Source organism: Oncorhynchus clarkii, chromosome 19 (genome assembly GCF_045791955.1).
Source record: "Oncorhynchus clarkii lewisi isolate Uvic-CL-2024 chromosome 19, UVic_Ocla_1.0, whole genome shotgun sequence".
In the NCBI taxonomy this organism is placed as follows: Eukaryota; Metazoa; Chordata; class Actinopteri; order Salmoniformes; family Salmonidae; genus Oncorhynchus; species Oncorhynchus clarkii.
Window position 1 is genome coordinate 617,407 of NC_092165.1, and position 25,118 is coordinate 642,524.

At 40.2% G+C, this 25,118-nt stretch overlaps 1 protein-coding gene across 1 annotated transcript; it reads right to left on the reverse strand.

Annotated features, from left to right (window-relative positions):
- Positions 1 to 1,101: 1,101 nt before the first annotated feature.
- Positions 1,102 to 18,970, reverse strand: LOC139374074 (clarin-2-like). Its single transcript, XM_071115057.1, has 4 exons — positions 18,718 to 18,970; positions 3,383 to 3,504; positions 2,065 to 2,122; positions 1,102 to 1,373 (listed from the first exon to the last, which is right to left on the reverse strand). The coding sequence occupies exons 1-4, from the start codon at positions 18,968 to 18,970 to the stop codon at positions 1,102 to 1,104; spliced, it is 705 nt and encodes a 234-aa protein (XP_070971158.1).
- Positions 18,971 to 25,118: the final 6,148 nt, after the last annotated feature.

The following is a 25,118-nucleotide window of genomic DNA, read 5'->3' on the forward strand; positions in this document are numbered from 1 at the left end:
CAGTTTCTATAGACAGTAGATAGACCCAGTGTAGTGTAGATTACAGTTTCTATAGACAGTTAATAGACCCAGTGTAGATTACAGTTTCTATAGACAGTAGATAGACCCAGTGTAGATTACAGTTTCTATAGACAGTAGATAGACCCAGTGTAGATTACAGTTTATATAGACAGTAGATAGACCCAGTGTAGTGTAGATTACAGTTTCTATAGACAGTTGATAGACCCAGTGTAAATTACAGTTTCTATAGACAGTAGATAGACCCAGTGTAGATTACAGTTTCTATAGACAGTAGATAGACCCAGTGTAGTGTTGATTACAGTTTCTATAGATAGTAGATAGACCCAGTGTAGTGTAGATTACAGTTTCTATAGACAGTAGATAGACCCAGTGTAGATTACAGTTTCTATAGACAGTAGATAGACCCAGTGTAGTGTAGATTACAGTTTCTATAGACAGTAGATAGACCCAGTGTAGTGTAGATTACAGTTTCTATAGACAGTAGATAGACCCAGTGTAGATTACAGTTTCTATAGACAGTAGATAGACCCAGTGTAGTGTAGATTACAGTTTCTATAGACAGTAGATAGACCCAGTGTAGAATACAGTAGATAGACCCAGTGTAGTGTAGATTACAGTTTCTATAGACAGTTGATAGACCCAGTGTAGATTACAGTTTCTATAGACAGTAGATAGACCCAGTGTAGTGTAGATTACAGTTTCTATAGACAGTAGATAGACCCAGTGTAGTGTAGATTACAGTTTCTATAGATAGTAGATAGACCCAGTGTAGTGTAGATTACAGTTTCTATAGACAGTTGATAGACCCAGTGTTGATTACAGTTTCTATAGACAGTTGATATACCCAGTGTAGATTACAGTTTCTATAGACAGGTGATAGACCCAGTGTAGATTACAGTTTCTATAGACAGTTGATATACCCAGTGTAGTGTAGATTACAGTTTCTATAGACAGTAGATAGACCCAGTGTAGATTACAGTTTCTATAGACAGTAGATAGACCCAGTGTAGTGTAGATTACAGCAGGCTAGTAGATAATGTCCCACTAACGTGTGTGTTTGTGTGTGTGTGTGTGTGTGTGTCAGTACATGAGGACTTCAGCGGTGACAGTTGGCTGCTCGGACTGTTTCTTGTTCTGTGGTTTGGGCAGTTTGATCCGGCTCATTGCCACGACAACACACACCACACCGTGCGTAGCGACGCTGGCCACGCCCAGCCAGAAGGACCAATCCAGTCGCTCATCCAGAATGGAGAAATGGAAAAGAGTCTCCTGGTAGTTAGAGACACGTTCCGTTAACCGATGATGTCTGACAGCTGCTAAGAAACACAGGATGGCTAACGACCCAAACACCCCTGGAGGAGAGGAGAGGAGAGGAGAGGAGAGGAGGAGATGGGAGAGGAGAGGAGATGGGAGAGAAGAGAGGTTGGAGAGGAGAGGAGAGGAGAGGAGAGGAGAGGAGAGGAGAGGAGGAGATGGGAGAGGAGAGGAGAGGAGAGAGGTTGGAGAGGAGAGGAGAGGAGATGGGAGAGAAGAGAGGTTGGAGAGGAGAGGAGAGGAGAGAGGTTGGAGAGGAGAGGAGAGGGGTTGGAGAGGAGAGGAGAGGGGAGAGAAGAGAGGTTGGAGAGGAGAGGATGATATAGAAGAGAGGTTGGAGAGGAGGAGGCGGGAGGAGAGGAGAGGAGGAGATAAGAGATGGTGTCAGGTGGTGTGTGTGATGTGTATTACCATCCTCCTGGGTCATTACCAAGGTAGTCCCCACATTACCAGGTTAGTCCCCACATTACCAGGGTAGTCCCCACATTACCAAGGTAGTCCCCACATTACCAGGGTAGTCCCCACATTACTAGGGTAGTCCCCGTCAGGTCAAAGGCTATTTAGGGTTAGAATTAAGGTTACGGTTTGGGGTTAGGAAAAATAGGATTTTGAATGGAAATACATTTTTGGTCCCCACAAGGATAGTAAAATGTGTGTGTGTGTGTATATGTGTATGTGTATGTGTATGTGTGTGTGTGTGTGTGTGTGTGTGTGTGTGTGTGTGTGTACCTGCTATGGTGTTCCAGATGTAGAGTCCAGTGGGGCCTTTAATGCTCTGGTAGGGAACCTGATACACAGAGATATACACACAGAGATATACACTATAACACCACACAGAGATATACACTATAACACCACACAGAGATATACACTATAACACCATACAGAGATATACACTATAACACCACACAGAGATATACACTATAACACACACACACACACACACACACTATAACACACACACACACAATAACACACACACACACACAATAACACACACACACACACACACAATAACACACACACACTGTCACACCCTGACCATAGTTTACTTTGTATGTTTCTATGTTTTGGTTGGTCAGGGTGTGCTCTGAGTGGGCATTCTATGTTACATGTCTAGTTTGTCCAGTTCTATGTTCAGCCTGATATGGTTCTCAATCAGAGGCAGGTGTTCGTCATTGTCTCTGATTGGGAACCATATTTAGGTAGCCTGGGTTTCACTGTGTGTTGGTGGGCGATTGTTCCTGTCTATGTGTTTTCACCAGATAGGGCTGTTTAGGTTTTCGTTACGTTCTTTATTTTGTAGTGTTTGTATTGATTCGTGTTTTACGTTTGTTTATTAAAACATGGATCGCAATCGACACGCTGCATTTTGGTCCGACTCTCCTTCACACCTAGAAAACCGTAACACACACACAAACACACACACACACACACACACACACACACACACACACACACACACACACACACACACACACAGATATACACTATAACACACATAGGTGTTTATGTACTGGTCTAGTGTTAGGGTTAGGTGTTTATGTACTGGTCTAGGGTTAGGTGTTTATGTACTGGTCTAGGGTTAGGGTTAGGTGTTTATGTACTGGTCTAGTCAGTGTGTTTATGTACTGGTCTAGGGTTAGGTGTTTATCTACTGGTCTAGTGTTAGGGTTAGGTGTTTATGTACTGGTCTAGGGTTAGGTGTTTATGTACTGGTCTAGTCAGTGTGTTTATGTACTGGTCTAGGGTTAGGTGTTTATGTACTGGTCTAGTGTTAGGGTTAGGTGTTTATGTACTGGTCTAGGGTTAGGGTTAGGTGTTTATGTACTGGTCTAGGGTTAGGGTTAGGTGTTTATGTACTGGTCTAGGGTTAGGGTTAGGTGTTTATGTACTGGTCTAGTGTTAGTGTTAGGTGTTTATGTACAGGTCTACACTATAACACCACACACACACACACAGAAATACACTATAACACCACACACACACACACAGAAATACACTATAACACCACACACACATCATCTTCACACCACATAGCCCCTACCTTGCGTGCGTTGTAGATAGAGAATGAAAGGCTGAGCAGAGTAAAAAAAACGGCCACCAACAGGAAGACTATCACCATCACATGGAGACCTGTGTTCAGGGTCTGTACCAGAGTAGGGAATACTGTACACACACACACACACACACACACACACACACACACACACACACACACACACACACACACACACACACACACACACCAATGAGGGCTTCAGATGTTAAATTATTTTCTAAACTACATTTTTACATCCAGGTTTTATCATGATTATGTACTGGTCTAGGGTTAGGTGTTTATGTACTGGTCTAGGGTTAGGTGTTTATGTACTAGTGTTAGGGTTAGGTGTTTATGTACTGGTCTAGGGTTAGGGTTAGGTGTTTATGTACTGGTCTAGGGTTAGGTGTTTATGTACTGGTCTAGTGTTAGGGTTAGGTGTTTATGTACTGGTCTAGGGTTAGGGTTAGGTGTTTATGTACTGGTCTAGGGTTAGGTGTTTATGTACTGGTCTAGGGTTAGGTGTTTATGTACTGGTCTAGTGTTAGGGTTAGGTGTTTATGTACTGGTCCAGGGTTAGGGTTAGGTGTTTATGTACTGGTCTAGTCAGTGTGTTTATGTACTGGTCTAGGGTTAGGTGTTTATGTACTGGTCTAGGGTTAGGTGTTTATGTACTGGTCTAGGGTTAGGGTTAGGTGTTTATGTACTGGTCTAGGGTTAGGTGTTTATGTACTGGTCTAGGGTTAGGGTTAGGTGTTTATGTACTGGTCTAGGGTTAGGTGTTTATGTACTGGTCTAGGGTTAGGGTTAGGTGTTTATGTACTGGTCTAGGGTTAGGTGTTTATGTACTGGTCTAGTGTTAGGGTTAGGTGTTTATGTACTGGTCTAGGGTTAGGTGTTTATGTACTGGTCTAGGGTTAGGTGTTTATGTACTGGTCTAGGGTTAGGTGTTTATGTACTGGTCTAGGGTTAGGTGTTTATGTACTGGTCTAGAGTTAGGGTTAGGTGTTTATGTACTGGTCTAGGGTTAGGTGTTTATGTACTGGTCTAGGGTTAGGGTTAGGTGTTTATGTACTGGTCTAGGGTTAGGGTTAGGTGTTTATGTACTGGTCTAGGGTTAGGGTTAGGTGTTTATGTACTGGTCTAGGGTTAGGGTTAGGTGTTTATGTACTGGTCTAGGGTTAGGGTTAGGTGTTTATGCACTGGTCTAGTCAGTGTGTTTATGTACTGGTCTAGGGTTAGGTGTTTATGTACTGGTCTAGTGTTAGGGTTAGGTGTTTATGTACTGGTCTAGGGTTAGGGTTAGGTGTTTATGTACTGGTCTAGGGTTAGGGTTAGGTGTTTATGTACTGGTCTAGGGTTAGGGTTAGGTGTTTATGTACTGGTCTATGGTTAGGGTTAGGTGTTTATGTACTGGTCTAGGGTTAGGGTTAGGTGTTTATGTACTGGTCTAGTGTTAGGGTTAGGTGTTTATGTACTGGTCTAGGGTTAGGGTTAGGTGTTTATGTACTGGTCTAGGGTTAGGGTTAGGTGTTTATGTACTGGTCTAGGGTTAGGGTTAGGTGTTTATGTACTGGTCTAGGGTTAGGGTTAGGTGTTTATGTACTGGTCTAGTGTTAGGGTTAGGTGTTTATGTACTGGTCTAGGGTTAGGTGTTTATGTACTGGTCTAGGGTTAGGTGTTTATGTACTGGTCTAGGGTTAGGGTTAGGTGTTTATGTACTGGTCTAGGGTTAGGGTTAGGTGTTTATGTACTGGTCTAGGGTTAGGGTTAGGTGTTTATGTACTGGTCTAGGGTTAGGGTTAGGTGTTTATGTACTGGTCTAGGGTTAGGGTTAGGTGTTTATGTACTGGTCTAGTGTTAGGGTTAGGTGTTTATGTACTGGTCTAGGGTTAGGTGTTTATGTACTGGTCTAGGGTTAGGTGTTTATGTACTGGTCTAGGGTTAGGGTTAGGTGTTTATGTACTGGTCTAGTCAGTGTGTTTATGTACTGGTCTAGGGTTAGGTGTTTATCTACTGGTCTAGTGTTAGGGTTAGGTGTTTATGTACTGGTCTAGGGTTAGGTGTTTATGTACTGGTCTAGTCAGTGTGTTTATGTACTGGTCTAGGGTTAGGTGTTTATGTACTGGTCTAGTGTTAGGGTTAGGTGTTTATGTACTGGTCTAGGGTTAGGGTTAGGTGTTTATGTACTGGTCTAGGGTTAGGGTTAGGTGTTTATGTACTGGTCTAGGGTTAGGGTTAGGTGTTTATGTACTGGTCTAGTGTTAGTGTTAGGTGTTTATGTACAGGTCTAGTGTTAGGGTTAGGTGTTTATGTACTGGTCTAGTCAGTGTGTTTATGTACTGGTCTAGGGTTAGGTGTTTATGTAGTGTATATAATAGTCTGGTCTAGTCAGTGTGTTTATGTACTGTATATAATAGTCTGGTCTAGTCAGTGTGTTTATGTACTGGTCTAGTCAGTGTGTTTATGTACTGTATATAAACATGATACAACCTGGACACTGTATATGATAGTCTGGTCTAGTCAGTGTGTTTATGTACTGTATATAATAGTCTGGTCTAGTCAGTGTGTTTATGTACTGGTCTAGTCAGTGTGTTTATGTACTGTATATAAACATGATAAAACCTGGACACTGTATATAATAGTCTGGTCTAGTCAGTGTGTTTATGTACTGTATATAACAGTCTGGTCTAGTCAGTGTGTTTATGTACTGGTCTAGTCAGTGTGTTTATGTACTGTATATAATAGTCTGGTCTAGTCAGTGTGTTTATGTACTGGTCTAGTCAGTGTGTTTATGTACTGTATATAACAGTCTGGTCTAGTCAGTGTGTTTATGTACTGGTCTAGTCAGTGTGTTTATGTACTGTATATAACAGTCTGGTCTAGTCAGTGTGTTTATGTACTGGTCTAGTCAGTGTGTTTATGTACTGTATATAATAGTCTGGTCTAGTCAGTGTGTTTATGTACTGGTCTAGTCAGTGTGTTTATGTACTGTATATAACAGTCTGGTCTAGTCAGTGTGTTTATGTACTGTATATAAACATGATAAAACCTGGACACTGTATATAATGTTTATATTTGGTCTAGTCAGTGTCCCCCTCTGCATAATTGAAACACACTGACTAGACCAGACAAATACGGAACCCCCCCCCCCCCCCCCTATTATGCAGAGGGGGACACTGACTAGACCAGACAAAGACTGCCCCCCCTATTAATCAGAGGGGGACACTGACTAGACCAGACAAGGACCGCCCCCCCCCCCCCTATTATGCAGAGGGGGACACTGACTAGACCAGACAAAGACTGACCCCCCCCCCCCCCCCCTATTAATCAGAGGGGGACACTGACTAGACCAGACAAAGACTGCCCCCCCCCCCTATTAATCAGAGGGGGACACTGACTAGACCAGACAAAGACTGACCCCCCCCCCCCCCCCTATTAATCAGAGGGGGACACTGACTAGACCAGACAAAGACTGCACCCCCTATTAATCAGAGGGGGACACTGACTAGACCAGACAAAGACTGAACCCCCCCCCCCCCCCCCCCTATTATGCAGAGGGGGACACTGACTAGACCAGACAAAGACTGCCCCCCCTATTAATCAGAGGGGGACACTGACTAGACCAGACAAGGACTGAACCCCCCCCCCTATTAATCAGAGGGGGACACTGACTAGACCAGACAAAGACTGAACCCCCCCCCCCTATTATGCAGAGGGGGACACTGACTAGACCAGACAAAGACTGCCCCCCCCCCTATAATGGAGAGGGGGACTCTGACTAGACCAGACAAAGACTATAAGGGGGGCAGTCTTTGTCTGGTCTAGTCAGAGTCCCCCTCTGCAGAATAGGGGGGTTCAGTCTTTGTCTGGTCTAGTCAATGTGTTTCAATTATGCAGAGGGGGACATTATGCAGAGGGGGACACTGACTAGACCAGAAAAAGACTGACCCCCCTATTATGCAGAGGGGGACACTGACTAGACCAGACAAAGACTGACCCCCCTATTATGCAGAGGGGGACACTGACTAGACCAGACAAAGACTGCCCCCCCTATTAATAGTAGATATATCCCCATAACAGTCTGTAGTAGATATATCCCCCCATAACAGTCTGTAGTAGATATATCCCCATAACAGTCTGTAGTAGATATATCCCCATAACAGTCTGTAGTAGATATATCCCTATAACAGTCTGTAGTAGATATATCCCCATAACAGTCTGTAGTAGATATATCCCCATAACAGTCTGTAGTAGATATATCCCCATAACAGTCTGTAGTAGATATATCCCCATAACAGTCTGTAGTAGATATATCCCATAACAGTCTGTAGTAGATATATCCCCATAACAGTCTGTAGTAGATATATCCCCCCATAACAGTCTGTAGTAGATATATCCCCCCATAACAGTCTGTAGTAGATATATCCCATAACAGTCTGTAGTAGATATATCCCCATAACAGTCTGTAGTAGATATATCCCCATAACAGTCTGTAGTAGATATATCCCCATAACAGTCTGTAGTAGATATATCCCCCCATAACAGTCTGTAGTAGATATATCCCCATAACAGTCTGTAGTAGATATATCCCCATAACAGTCTGTAGTAGATATATCCCCATAACAGTCTGTAGTAGATATATCCCCATAACAGTCTGTAGTAGATATATCCCCATAACAGTCTGTAGTAGATATATCCCCCCATAACAGTCTGTAGTAGATATATCCCATAACAGTCTGTAGTAGATATATCCCATAACAGTCTGTAGTAGATATATCCCATAACAGTCTGTAGTAGATATATCCCCATAACAGTCTGTAGTAGATATATCCCCATAACAGTCTGTAGTAGATATATCCCCCCATAACAGTCTGTAGTAGATATATCCCCCATAACAGTCTGTAGTAGATATATCCCATAACAGTCTGTAGTAGATATATCCCATAACAGTCTGTAGTAGATATATCCCATAACAGTCTGTAGTAGATATATCCCCATAACAGTCTGTAGTAGATATATCCCCATAACAGTCTGTAGTAGATATATCCCCCCATAACAGTCTGTAGTAGATATATCCCCATAACAGTCTGTAGTAGATATATCCCCATAACAGTCTGTAGTAGATATATCCCATAACAGTCTGTAGTAGATATATCCCCATAACAGTCTGTAGTAGATATATCCCTATAACAGTCTGTAGTAGATATATCCCATAACAGTCTGTAGTAGATATATCCCATAACAGTCTGTAGTAGATATATCCCATAACAGTCTGTAGTAGATATATCCCCATAACAGTCTGTAGTAGATATATCCCCATAACAGTCTGCAGTCTGTAGTAGATATATCCCCATAACAGTCTGTAGTAGATATATCCCCCCATAACAGTCTGTAGTAGATATATCCCCATAACAGTCTGTAGTAGATATATCCCCATAACAGTCTGTAGTAGATATATCCCCATAACAGTCTGTAGTAGATATATCCCCATAACAGTCTGTAGTAGATATATCCCCATAACAGTCTGTAGTAGATATATCCCATAACAGTCTGTAGTAGATATATCCCATAACAGTCTGTAGTAGATATATCCCCATAACAGTCTGTAGTAGATATATCCCCATAACAGTCTGTAGTAGATATATCCCATAACAGTCTGTAGTAGATATATCCCATAACAGTCTGTAGTAGATATATCCCCATAACAGTCTGTAGTAGATATATCCCCATAACAGTCTGTAGTAGATATATCCCCATAACAGTCTGTAGTAGATATATCCCATAACAGTCTGTAGTAGATATATCCCCATAACAGTCTGTAGTAGATATATCCCCATAACAGTCTGTAGTAGATATATCCCCATAACAGTCTGTAGTAGATATATCCCCCCATAACAGTCTGTAGTAGATATATCCCCCCAAAACAGTCTGTAGTAGATATATCCCCCCATAACAGTCTGTAGTAGATATATCCCATAACAGTCTGTAGTAGATATATCCCCATAACAGTCTGTGGTAGATATATCCCATAACAGTCTGTAGTAGATATATCCCCCCATAACAGTCTGTAGTAGATATATCCCCCCATAACAGTCTGTAGTAGATATATCCCCCCATAACAGTCTGTAGTAGATATATCCCCATAACAGTCTGTAGTAGATATATCCCCATAACAGTCTGTAGTAGATATATCCCCATAACAGTCTGTAGTAGATATATCCCATAACAGTCTGTAGTAGATATATCCCCATAACAGTCTGTAGTAGATATATCCCCCCATAACAGTCTGTAGTAGATATATCCCCATAACAGTCTGTAGTAGATATATCCCCCCATAACAGTCTGTAGTAGATATATCCCCCCATAACAGTCTGTAGTAGATATATCCCCCCATAACAGTCTGTAGTAGATATATCCCCATAACAGTCTGTGGTAGATATATCCCATAACAGTCTGTAGTAGATATATCCCCATAACAGTCTGTAGTAGATATATCCCCCCATAACAGTCTGTAGTAGATATATCCCCATAACAGTCTGTAGTAGATATATCCCATAACAGTCTGTAGTAGATATATCCCCATAACAGTCTGTAGTAGATATATCCCATAACAGTCTGTAGTAGATATATCCCATAACAGTTTGTAGTAGATATATCCCATAACAGTCTGTAGTAGATATATCCCATAACAGTCTGTAGTAGATATATCCCATAACAGTCTGTAGTAGATATATCCCCCCATAACAGTCTGTAGTAGATATATCCCCCCATAACAGTCTGTAGTAGATATATCCCCATAACAGTCTGTAGTAGATATATCCCATAACAGTCTGTAGTAGATATATCCCCATAACAGTCTGTAGTAGATATATCCCATAACAGTCTGTAGTAGATATATCCCCATAACAGTCTGTAGTAGATATATCCCCATAACAGTCTGTAGTAGATATATCCCCATAACAGTCTGTAGTAGATATATCCCCATAACAGTCTGTAGTAGATATATCCCCCCATAACAGTCTGTAGTAGATATATCCCCATAACAGTCTGTAGTAGATATATCCCCATAACAGTCTGTAGTAGATATATCCCCATAACAGTCTGTAGTAGATATATCCCATAACAGTCTGTAGTAGATATATCCCATAACAGTCTGTAGTAGATATATCCCCATAACAGTCTGTAGTAGATATATCCCCCCATAACAGTCTGTAGTAGATATATCCCCATAACAGTCTGTAGTAGATATATCCCCATAACAGTCTGTAGTAGATATATCCCATAACAGTCTGTAGTAGATATATCCCCATAACAGTCTGTAGTAGATATATCCCCATAACAGTCTGTAGTAGATATATCCCCATAACAGTCTGTAGTAGATATATCCCCATAACAGTCTGTAGTAGATATATCCCCATAACAGTCTGTAGTAGATATATCCCATAACAGTCTGTAGTAGATATATCCCCATAACAGTCTGTAGTAGATATATCCCCCCATAACAGTCTGTAGTAGATATATCCGCCCATAACAGTCTGTAGTAGATATATCCCATAACAGTCTGTAGTAGATATATCCCCATAACAGTCTGTAGTAGATATATCCCCATAACAGTCTGTAGTAGATATATCCCCATAACAGTCTGTAGTAGATATATCCCCCCATAACAGTCTGTAGTAGATATATCCCCATAACAGTCTGTAGTAGATATATCCCCATAACAGTCTGTAGTAGATATATCCCCATAACAGTCTGTAGTAGATATATCCCATAACAGTCTGTAGTAGATATATCCCATAACAGTCTGTAGTAGATATATCCCCATAACAGTCTGTAGTAGATATATCCCCCCATAACAGTCTGTAGTAGATATATCCCCATAACAGTCTGTAGTAGATATATCCCCATAACAGTCTGTAGTAGATATCCCCCCATAACAGTCTGTAGTAGATATATCCCATAACAGTCTGTAGTAGATATATCCCATAACAGTCTGTAGTAGATATATCCCCATAACAGTCTGTAGTAGATATATCCCATAACAGTCTGTAGTAGATATATCCCATAACAGTCTGTAGTAGATATATCCCCATAACAGTCTGTAGTAGATATATCCCCCCATAACAGTCTGTAGTAGATATATCCCCCCATAACAGTCTGTAGTAGATATATCCCCCCATAACAGTCTGTAGTAGATATATCCCCCCATAACAGTCTGTAGTAGATATATCCCCATAACAGTCTGTGGTAGATATATCCCATAACAGTCTGTAGTAGATATATCCCATAACAGTCTGTAGTAGATATATCCCCATAACAGTCTGTAGTAGATATATCCCCATAACAGTCTGTAGTAGATATATCCCCATAACAGTCTGTAGTAGATATATCCCCCCATAACAGTCTGTAGTAGATATATCCCCCCATAACAGTCTGTAGTAGATATATCCCCATAACAGTCTGTAGTAGATATATCCCCATAACAGTCTGTAGTAGATATATCCCCATAACAGTCTGTAGTAGATATATCCCCCCATAAGTCTGTAGTAGATATATCCCCATAACAGTCTGTAGTAGATATATCCCCATAACAGTCTGTAGTAGATATATCCCCATAACAGTCTGTAGTAGATATATCCCATAACAGTCTGTAGTAGATATATCCCCATAACAGTCTGTAGTAGATATATCCCATAACAGTCTGTAGTAGATATATCCCCATAACAGTCTGTAGTAGATATATCCCCATAACAGTCTGTAGTAGATATATCCCATAACAGTCTGTAGTAGATATATCCCCATAACAGTCTGTAGTAGATATATCCCCCCATAACAGTCTGTAGTATATATATCCCCATAACAGTCTGTAGTAGATATATCCCCATAACAGTCTGTAGTATATATATCCCATAACAGTCTGTAGTAGATATATCCCCATAACAGTCTGTAGTAGATATATCCCATAACAGTCTGTAGTAGATATATCCCATAACAGTCTGTAGTAGATATATCCCATAACAGTCTGTAGTAGATATATCCCCATAACAGTCTGTAGTAGATATATCCCCATAACAGTCTGTAGTAGATATATCCCCATAACAGTCTGTAGTAGATATATCCCCATAACAGTCTGTAGTAGATATATCCCATAACAGTATGTAGTAGATATATCCCCATAACAGTCTGTAGTAGATATATCCCATAACAGTCTGTAGTAGATATATCCCATAACAGTCTGTAGTAGATATATCCCCATAACAGTCTGTAGTAGATATATCCCCATAACAGTCTGTAGTAGATATATCCCCCCATAACAGTCTGTAGTAGATATATCCCCATAACAGTCTGTAGTAGATATATCCCATAACAGTCTGTAGTAGATATATCCCCATAACAGTCTGTAGTAGATATATCCCCATAACAGTCTGTAGTGGATATATCCCCATAACAGTCTGTAGTAGATATATCCCCCCATAACAGTCTGTAGTAGATATATCCCCATAACAGTCTGTAGTAGATATATCCCCCATAACAGTCTGTAGTAGATATATCCCCATAACAGTCTGTGGTAGATATATCCCATAACAGTCTGTAGTAGATATATCCCATAACAGTCTGTAGTAGATATATCCCCATAACAGTCTGTAGTAGATATATCCCCATAACAGTCTGTAGTAGATATATCCCCATAACAGTCTGTAGTAGATATATCCCATAACAGTCTGTAGTAGATATATCCCCATAACAGTCTGTAGTAGATATATCCCCATAACAGTCTGTAGTAGATATATCCCATAACAGTCTGTAGTAGATATATCCCCCAGTCTGTATAACAGTCTGTAGTAGATATATCCCATAACAGTCTGTAGTAGATATATCCCCATAACAGTCTGTAGTAGATATATCCCCATAACAGTCTGTAGTAGATATATCCCATAACAGTCTGTAGTAGATATATCCCCATAACAGTCTGTAGTAGATATATCCCATAACAGTCTGTAGTAGATATATCCCCATAACAGTCTGTAGTAGATATATCCCCATAACAGTCTGTAGTAGATATATCTGTAGTAGATATATCCCATAACAGTCTGTAGTAGATATATCCCATAACAGTCTGTAGTAGATATATCCCATAACAGTCTGTAGTAGATATATCCCCATAACAGTCTGTAGTAGATATATCCCCATAACAGTCTGTAGTAGATATATCCCCATAACAGTCTGTAGTAGATATATCCCATAACAGTCTGTAGTAGATATATCCCCATAACAGTCTGTAGTAGATATATCCCATAACAGTCTGTAGTAGATATATCCCCATAACAGTCTGTAGTAGATATATCCCCATAACAGTCTGTAGTAGATATATCCCATAACAGTCTGTAGTAGATATATCCCCATAACAGTCTGTAGTAGATATATCCCATAACAGTCTGTAGTAGATATATCCCCATAACAGTCTGTAGTAGATATATCCCCATAACAGTCTGTAGTAGATATATCCCATAACAGTCTGTAGTAGATATATCCCCATAACAGTCTGTAGTAGATATATCCCCATAACAGTCTGTAGTAGATATATCCCCATAACAGTCTGTAGTAGATATATCCCCATAACAGTCTGTAGTAGATATATCCCCATAACAGTCTGTAGTAGATATATCCCATAACAGTCTGTAGTAGATATATCCCCATAACAGTCTGTAGTAGATATATCCCCATAACAGTCTGTAGTAGATATATCCCCATAACAGTCTGTAGTAGATATATCCCCATAACAGTCTGTAGTAGATATATCCCATAACAGTCTGTAGTAGATATATCCCCATAACAGTCTGTAGTAGATATATCCCCATAACAGTCTGTAGTAGATATATCCCCATAACAGTCTGTAGTAGATATATCCCATAACAGTCTGTAGTAGATATATCCCCATAACAGTCTGTAGTAGATATATCCCCCATAACAGTCTGTAGTAGATATATCCCCATAACAGTCTGTGGTAGATATATCCCATAACAGTCTGTAGTAGATATATCCCATAACAGTCTGTAGTAGATATATCCCCATAACAGTCTGTAGTAGATATATCCCCATAACAGTCTGTAGTAGATATATCCCCATAACAGTCTGTAGTAGATATATCCCATAACAGTCTGTAGTAGATATATCCCCATAACAGTCTGTAGTAGATATATCCCCATAACAGTCTGTAGTAGATATATCCCATAACAGTCTGTAGTAGATATATCCCCCCATAACAGTCTGTAGTATATATATCCCATAACAGTCTGTAGTAGATATATCCCCATAACAGTCTGTGGTAGATATATCCCATAACAGTCTGTAGTAGATATATCCCCATAACAGTCTGTAGTAGATATATCCCATAACAGTCTGTAGTAGATATATCCCATAACAGTCTGTAGTAGATATATCCCCATAACAGTCTGTAGTAGATATATCCCATAACAGTCTGTAGTAGATATATCCCCATAACAGTCTGTAGTAGATATATCCCATAACAGTCTGTAGTAGATATATCCCCATAACAGTCTGTAGTAGATATATCCCCATAACAGTCTGTAGTAGATATATCCCCCCATAACAGTCTGTAGTAGATATATCCCCCCATAACAGTCTGTAGTAGATATATCCCCCCATAACAGTCTGTAGTAGATATATCCCCCCATAACAGTCTGTAGTAGATATATCCCCATAACAGTCTGTAGTAGATATATCCCCATAACAGTCTGTAGTAGATATATCCCCATAACAGTCTGTAGTAGATATATCCCCATAACAGTCTGTAGTAGATATATCCCCATAACAGTCTGTAGTAGATATATCCCCATAACAGTCTGTAGTAGATATATCCCCATAACAGTCTGTAGTAGATATATCCCCCCATAACAGTCTGTAGTAGATATATCCCCCCATAACAGTCTGTAGTAGATATATCCCCATAACAGTCTGTAGTAGATATATCCCCATAACAGTCTGTAGTAGATATATCCCCATAACAGTCTGTAGTAGATATATCCCCATAACAGTCTGTAGTAGATATATCCCCCCATAACAGTCTGTAGTAGATATATCCCCATAACAGTCTGTAGTAGATATATCCCCATAACAGTCTGTAGTAGATATATCCCCATAACAGTCTGTAGTAGATATATCCCATAACAGTCTGTAGTAGATATATCCCCATAACAGTCTGTAGTAGATATATCCCATAACAGTCTGTAGTAGATATATCCCCATAACAGTCTGTAGTAGATATATCCCCATAACAGTCTGTAGTAGATATATCCCATAACAGTCTGTAGTAGATATATCCCATAACAGTCTGTAGTAGATATATCCCCATAACAGTCTGTAGTAGATATATCCCCCAGTCTGTATAACAGTCTGTAGTAGATATATCCCCCCATAACAGTCTGTAGTAGATATATCCCCCAGTCTGTATAACAGTCTGTAGTAGATATATCCCCATAACAGTCTGTAGTAGATATATCCCATAACAGTCTGTAGTAGATATATCCCCATAACAGTCTGTAGTAGATATATCCCCATAACAGTCTGTAGTAGATATATCCCATAACAGTCTGTAGTAGATATATCCCATAACAGTCTGTAGTAGATATATCCCCATAACAGTCTGTAGTAGATATATCCCATAAGTCTGTAGTAGATATATCCCCACATAACAGTCTGTAGTAGATATATCCCCATAACAGTCTGTAGTAGATATATCCCCCCATAACAGTCTGTAGTAGATATATCCCATAACAGTCTGTAGTAGATATATCCCCATAACAGTCTGTAGTAGATATATCCCCATAACAGTCTGTAGTAGATATATCCCTCCATAACAGTCTGTAGTAGATATATCCCCATAACAGTCTGTAGTAGATATATCCCCATAACAGTCTGTAGTAGATATATCCCCCCATAACAGTCTGTAGTAGATATATCCCCATAACAGTCTGTAGTAGATATATCCCCATAACAGTCTGTAGTAGATATATCCCATAACAGTCTGTAGTAGATATATCCCCATAACAGTCTGTAGTAGATATATCCCCATAACAGTCTGTATAGATATATCCCATAACAGTCTGTAGTAGATATATCCCATAACAGTCTGTAGTAGATATATCCCCATAACAGTCTGTAGTAGATATATCCCCATAACAGTCTGTAGTAGATATATCCCATAACAGTCTGTAGTAGATATATCCCATAACAGTCTGTAGTAGATATATCCCATAACAGTCTGTAGTAGATATATCCCCATAACAGTCTGTAGTAGATATATCCCCATAACAGTCTGTAGTAGATATATCCCCATAACAGTCTGTAGTAGATATATCCCCATAACAGTCTGTAGTAGATATATCCCCATAACAGTCTGTAGTAGATATATCCCCATAACAGTCTGTAGTAGATATATCCCCATAACAGTCTGTAGTAGATATATCCCATAACAGTCTGTAGTAGATATATCCCATAACAGTCTGTAGTAGATATATCCCCATAACAGTCTGTAGTAGATATATCCCCATAACAGTCTGTAGTAGATATATCCCCATAACAGTCTGTAGTAGATATATCATAACAGTCTGTAGTAGATATATCCCCATAACAGTCTGTAGTAGATATATCCCCATAACAGTCTGTAGTAGATATATCCCATAACAGTCTGTAGTAGATATATCCCCATAACAGTCTGTAGTAGATATATCCCCATAACAGTCTGTAGTAGATATATCCCCATAACAGTCTGTAGTAGATATATCCCCATAACAGTCTGTAGTAGATATATCCCCATAACAGTCTGTAGTAGATATATCCCCCCATAACAGTCTGTAGTAGATATATCCCATAACAGTCTGTAGTAGATATATCCCCCCCATAACAGTCTGTAGTAGATATATCCCCCCCATAACAGTCTGTAGTAGATATATCCCCATAACAGTCTGTAGTAGATATATCCCCATAACAGTCTGTAGTAGATATATCCCCCCATAACAGTCTGTAGTAGATATATCCCCCCATAACAGTCTGTAGTAGATATATCCCCATAACAGTCTGTAGTAGATATATCCCATAACAGTCTGTAGTAGATATATCCCATAACAGTCTGTAGTAGATATATCCCCCCATAACAGTCTGTAGTAGATATATCCCCCCATAACAGTCTGTAGTAGATATATCCCCATAACAGTCTGTAGTAGATATATCCCCCCATAACAGTCTGTAGTAGATATATCCCCATAACAGTCTGTAGTAGATATATCCCATAACAGTCTGTAGTAGATATATCCCCCCATAACAGTCTGTAGTAGATATATCCCCCCATAACAGTCTGTAGTAGATATATCCCCCCATAACAGTCTGTAGTAGATATATCCCCCCATAACAGTCTGTAGTAGATATATCCTCCCATAACAGTCTGTAGTAGATATATCCCATTAACAGTCTGTAGTAGATATATCCCCATTAACAGTCTGTAGTAGATATATCCCCCCATAACAGTCTGTAGTAGATATATCCCCCCATAACAGTCTGTAGTAGATATATCCCCCCATAACAGTCTGTAGTAGATATATCCCCATAACAGTCTGTAGTAGATATATCCCCATAACAGTCTGTAGTAGATATATCCCCATAACAGTCTGTAGTAGATATATCCCCATAACAGTCTGTAGTAGATATATCCCATAACAGTCTGTAGTAGATATATCCCCATAACAGTCTGTAGTAGATATATCCCCATAACAGTCTGTAGTAGATATATCCCATAACAGTCTGTAGTAGATATATCCCCATAACAGTCTGTAGTAGATATATCCCCCCATAACAGTCTGTAGTAGATATATCCCCCATAACAGTCTGTAGTAGATATATCCCCATAACAGTCTGTAGTAGATATATCCCCATAACAGTCTGTAGTAGATATATCCCCATAACAGTCTGTAGTAGATATATCCCCATAACAGTCTGTAGTAGATATATCCCCCCATAACAGTCTGTAGTAGATATATCCCCCCATAACAGTCTGTAGTAGATATATCCCCATAACAGTCTGTAGTAGATATATCCCCCCATAACAGTCTGTAGTAGATATATCCCCATAACAGTCTGTAGTAGATATATCCCCCCATAACAGTCTGTAGTAGATATATCCCCCCATAACAGTCTGTAGTAGATATATCCCCATAACAGTCTGTAGTAGATATATCCCATAACAGTCTGTAGTAGATATATCCCCCCATAACAGTCTGTAGTAGATATATCCCATAACAGTCTGTAGTAAATACCCCCCTTACTGTATATCTTGGCGCTGCGGTTTCCCAGTCCACACCTCCTAGTCTTCTGACCCTGGAACAGCCCGTAGTAGATGTGTCCAGTAAACTTGTCCAGTTCAGAATAGTTGGCGCTGACCAGCTCTGCCCCGGTACCGCACAGGATCCTCCCGCTGACCCAGCGCTCGGTCGCCAGGGCAACCAGCAGCAGAGTGGCAGAGAGCACGCAGAGCAGAGTGGCAAAGGAAAAGGTCAACCGTTTCCACAGCGACGGCATGGTCAGTCTGTCAGGGCGCCGGGTTTGGATAAACAACAACAACAACAACAACAAATGTATTTAAAATCCACCTCCATGTCTATCTGTTCATCTCTTCACCCGGCTACGGGAGAGAGGCGGCAGTGTTACGGTCCTCTCGTCTCCTCTCGTCTCCTCGTCTCCTCTCGTCTCCTCTCGTCCTCTCTTACAACCTTTGTAATCAGCGCCACTTTTCAAGCAGAGACCATGGGAACACTTCCCAGGATACGGGAGAGAGGTGGCGGTGTTACGGTCTTCTCGTCTCCTCTCGTCTCCTCGTCTCCTCTCGTCCTCTCTTACAACCTTTGTATTCAGCGCCACGTTTCAAGCAGAGACCATGGGAACACCTCCCAGGCAACCCGAGGGTCGGATCATCCGGTCCGGAGTTGTTGTGTCAGTCGATGTGTCGGTCATAACATCAAAACGCTGTGAAATGAAACAGCTTGTTGTGATAGCTGGTAGAGAGGCTGCCATTAAAAGCTGAGATCCAGTCTGTGTTGGTCAGATCAGAGGGATCTGTTACAGACAGGAAGAAACTCGATCCCAGCACGCTATAGGGCTGCTAGTCACTGAGTTACATTCTGCCCTACTAACAACCCCCCCCTCTCTCTCTCCTTCCCTCTCTCTCATCCACTCTTCACCCTCCTCTCTCTCTCCTGCTCTCTCCTTCTCTCTCTCTACCACTCTTCACCCTCCTCTCTCTCCCCTTCTCTCTCCTTCTCTTGCTCTCATCCACTCTTCACCCTCCTCTCTCTCATCCACTCTTCACCCTCCCTCTCTCTCTTTCTCTCTCTCTCCCTCATCCACTCTTCACCCTCCCCCTCTTTCTCTCTCATCCACTCTTCACCCTCCTCTCTCTCATCCACTCTTCACCCTCCTCTCTCTCATCCACTCTTCACCCTCCCTCTCTCTCTCCCTCATCCACTCTTCACCCTCCCCCTCTTTCTCTCTCATCAACTCTTCCCCCCTCTCTTCTCCACCTCCTCTCATTCTCTTCTTTAAAACCAGTCTTAAAGGAGCTTGTCTGTGTCCATACTACCGTCAGGTCCTGATCACAGCTGGATTCTGTGGAAATATACTTTGTGTACAATAATATATAATGTGTACAATGCAAAAGCCCAACCAATGCAGAGCAGAATTAGGACGATACCCGCTGGTTATCAACATACAGAAAGAGATGTTAGATTCTACGAACATCTCCAAGGAAGAGATGCCCACACCTTCCACCACACAACCCTCACATACGACCATCTCCAAGGAAGAGATGCCCACACCTTCCACCACACAACCCTCCCCTACGACCATCTCCAAGGAAGAGATGCCCACACCTTCCACCACACAACCCTCACCTACGACCATCTCCAAGGAAGAGATGCCCACACCTTCCACCACACAACCCTCCCCTACGACCATCTCCAAGGAAGAGATGCCCACACCTTCCACCACAAAGACCTCACCTACAGGGAGATGAACCCCTCAGCCAGCTGGTCCTGGGGCTCAGTTCACAAACAGACCCCACAGAGCCCCAGGACAGCAGCACAATTAGAACCAACCAAATCTTGAGAAATCAAAGATATAATCACTTGACACATTGGAAAGAATTAACAAAAAAACAGAGCAAACTAGAATGCTATTTGGCCCTAAACAGAGAGTACACAGTAGCAGAATACCTGACCACTGTGACTGACCCTAAACAGAGAGGACACAGTGGCAGAATACCTGACCACTGTGGATGACCCAAACTTAAGGAAAGCTTTGACTATGTACAGACTCAGTGAGCATAGCCTTGCTATTGAGAAAAGCCGCCGTAGGCAGACCTGGCTCTCAAGAGAAGACAGGCTATGTGCTCACTGCCCACAAAATGAGGTGGAAACTGAGCTGCACTTCCTAACCTCCTGCCCAATGCATGACCATATTAGAGAGACATATTTACTTGAACTATTTACTGTGCATAGCCAATAATATGACATTTAAAAAGCAAGAAAGCAATTTGAATTGAAAGACAGTGAGAGAGAGGGAGAGAGAGGGAGAGAGACAGAGAGACAGAGAGAGAGAGGGAGAGAGAGGGAGAGAGACAGAGAGAGAGAGAGAGAATGAGAGACAGAGAGAGAGAGAGAGAGATGCCAAGAATACTTTCTTCTGTTCTAGTGTGTTTAATGGATCTAGAACATGTGAGTGAGTGTGTGTGTGTGTGTGTGTGTGTGTGTCTGTGTCTGTGTCTGTGTCTGTGTGTGTGTGTGTGTGTGTGTGTGTCTGTGTGTGTTAACCTTTAGCTGCTGTTTTTGTGTTGTAATAGATTGATTGAATATTTACTGATGAGACTTGACCTTTATGATGCTCAGTGTTCCTGAATGATTTCACTTCCTGTCTGCCAGTTATACAGTACATAGTAATATACAGAAGACACTTCCTGTCTGTCTACCAGTCATACAGTACATAGTAATATACAGAAGACACTTCCTGTCTGTCTGCCAGTTATACAGTACATAGTAATATACAGAAAACACTTCCTGTCTGTCTGCCAGATATACAGTACATAGTATATAGACTACTATCCTATATGAACCTATAGATCCTATATAGACTACTATCCAATATAGACTACTATCCTGTATAGACAACTATCCTGTATAGACTACTATCATGTATAGATTATTATCCCGTATAGACTACTATCCTGTATATACTACTATCCTATATATACTACTATCCTATATATATACTACTATCCTATATAGACTACTATCCTATATAGACTACTATCCTATATAGACCACTATCCTATATAGACCACTATCCTGAATAGACCACTATCCTGTATAGACTACTATCCTGTATATACTACTATCCTATATGAACCTATAGATCCTGTATAGACTACTTTCCTGTATATACCACTATCCTACATGAACCCATAGATCCTGTATAGACTAATATCCTATATAGACTACTATCCTGTATAGACTACTATCCTGTATAGACTACTATGAGGTATAGACTACTATGAGGTATAGACTACTCTCCTGTGTAAACTACTTTCCAATATTGACTACTCTCCTCTAATACAATAGAGACAGTAGATCAAGCTGGTCGTTCATCATATAATATAGACAGTAGATCTAGCTGGTCTGTCATAATATAATAGAGACAGTAGATCGAGCTGGTCTGTCATAATGTAATAGAGACAGTAGATCTAGCTGCTCTGTCATAATATAATAGAGACAGTAGATCAAGCTGGTCGTTCATCAGAGACATAGAGACAGTAGATCTAGCAGTTCTGTCATATTATAATAGAGTCAGTAGATCAAGCTCGTCTGTCATAATATAATAGAGACAGTCGATCTAGCTGGGCTGTCATAATATAATAGAGACAAAGAGACAGTAGATCTAGCTGTTCTGTCATAAAATTTATAGAGACAGTCGATCTAGCTGGTCTGTCATAATATAATAAAGACAGCAGATCTAGCTGGTCGGTCATAATATAATAGAGAGAGTAGATCTAGCTGGTATGTCATAATATAATAGAGACAGTAGATGTAGCTGTTCTGTCATAATACAATAGAAACAGTAGATCTAGCTGGTCTGTCATTATATAATAGAGACAGTAGATCTAGCTGGTATGTCATAATATAATAGAGACAGTAGATCTAGCTGGTCTGTCATAATGTAATAAAGACAGTAGATCTAGCTGGTCTGTCATAATATAATAGAGAAACAGAGACAGTAGATCTAGCTGGTCTGTCATAATGTAATAAAGACAGTAGATCTAGCTGGTCTGTCATAATATAATAGAGACAGCAGATCTAGCTGGTCTGTCATAATATAATAGAAACAGTAGATTTAGCTGGTCTGTCATAATATAATAGAGACAGCAGATCTAGCTGGTCTGTCATAATATAATAGAGACAGTAGATTTAGCTGGTCTGTCATAATATAATAGAGACAGCAGATCTAGCTGGTCTGTCATAATATAATAGAGACAGTAGATCTTGCTGGTCTGTCATGCTAGAGACAGCAGATCTAGTTGGTCAGTCATGAAATAATAGAGACAGTTGATCTAGCTGGTCTGTCATCATATAATAGCGACACAGAGACAGTAGATCTAGCTGTTCGGTCATATTATAATAGAAACAGTAGATGTAGCTGGTCTGTCATAATACAATAGAGACAGTAGATCTAGCTGGTCTGTCATAATACAATAGAGACAGTAGATCTAGCTGGTCTGTCATAATACAATAGCGACAGAGACAGTAGATCTAGCTGGTCTGTCATAATACAATAGAGACAGTATATCTAGCTGGTCTGTCATAATATAATAGAGACAGGAAATCTAGCTGGTCTGTCATAATATAATAGAGACAGTAGATCTAGCTGGTCTGTCATTATATAATAGACACAGTAGATCTAGCTGGTCTGTCATAATATAATAGAGACAGTAGCTCTAGCTGGTTTGTCATAATATAATAGAGACAGCAGATCTAGTTGGTCTGTCATGAAATAATAGAGACAGTAGATCTAGCTGGTTTGTCATATAATAATAGAGACAGCAGATCTAGTTGGTCTGTCATGAAATAATAGAGACAGTAGATCTAGCTCGTCTGTCATAATACAATAGAGACAGTAGATCTAGCTGGTCTGTCATAATACTATAGAGACAGTAGATCTAGCTGGTCTGTCATAATACAATAGAGACAGTAGATCTAGCTGGTCTGGCATAATACAATAGAGACAGAGACAGTAGATCTAGCTGTTCGGTCATATTATAATAGAGACAGTAGATCTAGCTGGTCTGTCATAATATAATAGAGACAGTAGATCTAGCTGGTCTGTCATATTTTAATAGACACAGTAGATCTAGCTGGTCTGTCATAATATAAAAGACACAGTAGATCTAGCTGGTCTGTCATAATATAAAAGACACAGTAGATCTAGTTGGTCTGCCATAATATAATAGAGACAGCAGATCTAGCTGGTCTGTCATAATATAATAGAGACATTGAGACAGTAGATCTAGTTGGTATGTCATAATATAATAGACACAGCAGATCTAGCTGGTCTCTCATAATATAATAGAGACAGTAGATTTAGCTGGTCTGTCATAATACAACTGAAACAGTTGATCTAGCTGGTCTATTATAAAATAATAGAGACAGTAGATCTAGCTGGTCTGTCATAATATAATAGAGACAGCAGATCTTGCTGGTCTGTCATAATATAATAGACACAGTAGATCTAGCTGGTCTGTCATAATATAATAGAGACAGCAGATCTTGCTGGTCTGTCATAATGTAATAGAGACAGCAGATCTAGTTGGTCTGTCATGAAATAATAGAGACAGTAGATCTAGCTGGTCTGTCAAACTATAATGAAGATAGTAGATCTAGCTGGTCTGTCATAATATAATAGAGACAGCAGATCTAGTTGGTCTGTCATAATATAGAGACAGTAGATCTAGCTGGTCTGTCATAATATAATTGAGACAGTAGATCTAGCTGGTCTGTCATAATATAATAAAGACAGTAGATCTAGCTGGTCTGTCATAATATAATAGAGAAACAGAGACAGTAGATCTAGCTGGTCTGTCATAATATAATAGAGACAGTAGATCTAGCTGGTCTGTCATAATAAAATAGAGACAGTCGATCTAGCTGGTCTGTCATAATATGACACAGTAGATCTAGCTGGTTTGTCATAATACAATAGAGACAGTAGATCTAGCTGGTCTGTCATAATATAATAGAGACAGTAGATCTAGCTGGTCTGTCATAATATAATAGAGACAGTAGATCTAGTTGGTCGGTCATGAAATAGAGACAGTAGATCTAGCTGGTCTGTCAAACTATAATAGAGATAGTAGATCTAGCTCGTCTGTCATAATATAATAGAGACAGTAGATCTAGCTGGTCTGTCATAATATAATAGAGAAACAGAGACAGTATATCTAGCTGGTCTGTCATAATATAATAGAGACAGGAAATCTAGCTGGTCTGTCATAATATAATAGAGACAGTAGATCTAGCTGGTCTGTCATTATATAATAGACACAGTAGATCTAGCTGGTCTGTCATAATATAATAGAGACAGCAGATCTAGCTGGTCTGTCATAATATAATAGAGACAGCAGATCTAG